Raw genomic sequence first — 3,734 nt, forward strand, 5'->3', positions numbered from 1 at the left:
AGAGAGAGAGACAGAGAGACAGAGAGACAGAGACAGAGAGACAGAGAGACAGAGACAGACAGAAACAGAGAGAGACAGAAAAGCAGAGAGACAGAGGGAGGCAGAGAGACAGAAAGAGTTAATTGCATGTTGTTTTCTAAGTCCTGTCCCTGAGAAGACTGAAGGCTCCCACTTATGAAAGGAATCAGAACAGGCTACAAGATGCTCTTCCCCTGGGTCCCTGACCATTTTTAGAGTGTTTTCTTGGAAGTCAGGCTGAGCTTCGGAGTAATGCCAGCCCAACTGAGCTCTCACAGCAGCTGACCCGGGGCTCACAATGTCTCAGTAATAGACCTCACCCAGGCTCAGGCTGTTCGCCAGCCCTGCTGGGACAGCCAGCGCTCGTCTCTCAGCCTGGCCATCTCTGATCATTCTCCCCATACCTCATCTGGCCACAGAAGAAATATACAGGCACCAGGTCCCCCCACTTTCCAACCCTGAAGACAGCCTTTCCAGGACTTGCCCACCAACTCTTTCAGGGATGACAGAAAGAACCTCCCCCGTGAGGGATTTACAGTGTTTTCCACGTGTGCATGTTTATATTCTTGGCTGCCAGGCTGCTGCATTGGGACCTTCGTTCTCCCGTTTTCTACCTCAGAGCTTCCAGTCTGGCCTGCTCCCTCCACTGCACAGGTAAAACACAGCCCGTTGACTCCATGCAACCCTCCACCTCCTTCCTGTAGCTAAGGGGCCCTCTACTTCTCTGAGGAGACTCACAGGACTGTGACCTTGCCCAGATATGACAGGGCTTCTCCCTCTGACTTATTTTCTGTAGGTCTTAGCTACCCAGGCATGCAAGCTCCATACTGCTGCTCTGTCCCTGCTGGAGTAGAATCCTGTGATCACTTCTATTGAGTGGGACAAGTTGAGAGCATGGAGTGAACAGGAGGCTGCAGCACCTTGAGATAGAGGGCAGGAAACAAAGAAACTGAGAACTCAAGACCAGTGAACTCATAGATGGGTGGAGGCTCTTGGAAAAGGAGCTCCTAGACTAGAATCCTAACTCATGATTCTAAAGCTGTGCCCATGAGGAAGGCTGGTTTCCTTCCCTAGACTTCAGTTTAGCCTCCTCAAAGGCTGAACACAAGATGATGGACACTGGCTTCTGCCTGTCAACCTGAGACACATTGACTCCAACTCCAAGGTCTTTCCCAGCCCAGACAGGCTACATCTCTGAGTTACACTTTTCTTCCCTCTTCAGAAGAGTCCATGGAGACTCTAGTTAAGAAGATGAGAAAGGATGGGGAAAGAACTGGGCAAGAAGAATTGAAGACAGCCTGTGAGGGGAGCTGTGAGAGTAAACATGGCCACCAGGGCCGTGAGGCCTCCCGTGGCAGGTTTTGGATGCAGGTACCTGACAAGACCTTTCCCACTCCTCCCAGCTCTGTCATTTCATTTTCCTCTCCCCTCAGCCCACCCCTGCTCCCCACTGCCTCCGTTATTAAGCCACCTGGTAAGCACTATAGCTCAGTACTCACAGACTATCGGAACTACACCAGCATCCTCCCTATGGGAAGGTTGACAGAGAGGCTGGAAGAATTAGCAAGATGCCAATAGCCTTATCCACTAAAAATAGTTACAATAGCAAGAATGTCTATTCACCCTACTGAATGCCACATGACAAATCCCACTGGTATGGATGTCCAGAGAAATAGTAGAAATGACAGAAACAGGTTGGTAGATGTGCTCAGGCCTAGTGGGGCCTGAGGACCAACTATTGGCCAACATTTCAAAACGGACCAAAGAAAGATGGTTGCTCCTCCTTGCTTCCTGTGTCATTTCTGGAGTCTTTATTGAGTGCATTGAGTACAGGGCATTCTTCCACTTCAGACCTCAGTGTCCTAAGAGCCAAAAGTCAGATCTCCATTAAACAAATTTAAGGTGCATTATCCTGCATTCTCACACTGATGCCTTTGTGACCATCCCCCTTCAGTGTGGCGGGACCCGTACCTCACTTTTAGCCAATAGAATAAGGAAAAGGTGGGGGACATCACAGTCATTGCTATATTATCAAAGACCTGGTCTTGCTAGCAGCCAGGCACCAGAGATCTCCTCTAAAGAAATCAGCATCAGCAGTCTAAGAAAGGTTTATAGAGAAGTTGTCCTGGCAAGGAATCACTGGAAATTAGGAACAGCTATTGGCTAGCAGTTCAAAAACCACAAGGAATGCTCCTGGGCCTGGAAGTGACTCCATCTCCATTCGAACCCCCAGGTGAGGATGCAGCTCTGGCTTGATTACACCTCGATTACATCTAGCCAAGAGCCTCCCACTAAGCCGTGTCTAGACTCCCGGCCAATAGAAACTGTGGGGCAAGTACATGTTGTTCTAAGTTCCTGAGTGTGTGAACATTTATGATAAAACAACAGAACAAGGATGTAAGTTTGCTATCTTTCTTTTATGTGAAAACCCCGAAGCTCAGAGACTTTGGTAAGAATCCCATCCTTAATCTGAGGCTCAGCAGGGATCAGAACCTGCCCTAGACTACATACATACGTTGATATGCTTGACAAAGTGGCCATTGTTCTTCAGTAACCACATAAGCTAAGTGGCCTTCAACAAGTGTCTGCTGAATACTATCACTATATCCAGTCCTGTACCCAATTCAGAAGAAATAATGGTTTGCTACACAGACCCATACCTGTGTCCAGATGGCAACGAGCTCAATGGAGAGTGTGCACAGTAGGCAGGATGGTTATATGATGAAGGCTATAAAATATAAATGGATAAGATGAAATGGAAGCATGCGAGGCATCCAGCCTCGGCCCAGGGCCAGAGCCAGACTACTTGAGTGAGATGGGCCTGACAGGGAGCCAGCCCCTCCACATTTGGTGTAAGTGAGTAAGTCAATGGCTTTACTGGTAAGAGCCCCCGAGAAGAGGACTCTCCCTGCAATATGAGAGCCCCCTGCTTCTAATTATTAGCTTCTAAGACACCTGTTCCAAGAATCCAAGACCCCTGTGACTAAGCAGTGATGCTCAAAGAGACTAGGGTTCACCGAACACCACACTGTGTGCATCATAGGTGGCTGTGTTTGGCATGGGCCTGTGTAGCTGGCCCTTATCCTCCAGACATTTAGCAGTGGAGAAATGGCAGGTGGAAAGACACGTGAAGTAAAGTGGAGAGATGAATCAGGGACTGATGATGAGAGGCAGAGCAAAGGGCAGGCCTTAGAAGGGGACCTCCGTGTATGACAAGTTTCAGCTTCCATATGACTCAGCAGCTCCAGAGGGCTTGGCCAATGAACTGGCTGTCAAGTATGGATCAGGCAGGTTCCTAGCAGGAAGCAGACAGCATAAACAAATGGACCATTCGAGGAGCACTCCATAAAGTGACTATTGTTAGAAGCCTTGGCGGATATTCAAAAGACTGTCAGAACCTGGACCAAGATCAGCAGCTGATCCCAATGTCAAAGCTCACCAACCACAGGAGGCTATCAGAACAGCTGGACCGGAGTGCACAGGCAGGGCTGTGGCTGTCCATTGGGTGTACTCCTAGGCAGGACTGTGGCTGTCCATTGGGTGTACTCCTAGGCAGGACTGTGGCTGTCCACTGGGTATACGCCTAGGCAGGACTGTGGCTGTCCATTGGGTGTACTCTTAGGCAGGACTGTGGCTGTCCACTGGGTATACGCCTAGGCAGGACTGTGGCTGTCCACTGGGTGTACGCCTAGGCAGGACTGTGGCTGTCCACTGGG

General features: G+C 49.6%; 2 protein-coding genes across 6 annotated transcripts in view; both read left to right on the forward strand.

The window, feature by feature from the left end:
* Eps8l3 (EPS8 like 3) overlaps positions 1-3,734 on the forward strand; it is a 201,485-nt gene that overhangs the window by 144,249 nt on the left and 53,502 nt on the right. The gene's annotated exons all lie outside the window — the stretch shown is intronic.
* The window catches only part of LOC116093603, an 81,058-nt gene that overhangs the window by 69,037 nt on the left and 8,287 nt on the right, over positions 1-3,734 (forward strand). For all 4 annotated transcript variants that reach the window (XR_004119763.1, XM_031375146.1, XM_031375147.1 and 1 more), the window contains 2 exons: positions 596-672; positions 1,241-1,389. Coding sequence is in view for 3 of the 4 variants with exons in the window: in XM_031375146.1 (XP_031231006.1) it covers positions 596-672; positions 1,241-1,389 (226 nt within the window). In the remaining variant the exon portion in view is untranslated. The remainder of the gene's footprint in view (positions 1-595; positions 673-1,240; positions 1,390-3,734) is intronic.

Source organism: Mastomys coucha, unplaced genomic scaffold (assembly GCF_008632895.1).
Source record: "Mastomys coucha isolate ucsf_1 unplaced genomic scaffold, UCSF_Mcou_1 pScaffold16, whole genome shotgun sequence".
Classification (NCBI taxonomy): Eukaryota; Metazoa; Chordata; class Mammalia; order Rodentia; family Muridae; genus Mastomys; species Mastomys coucha.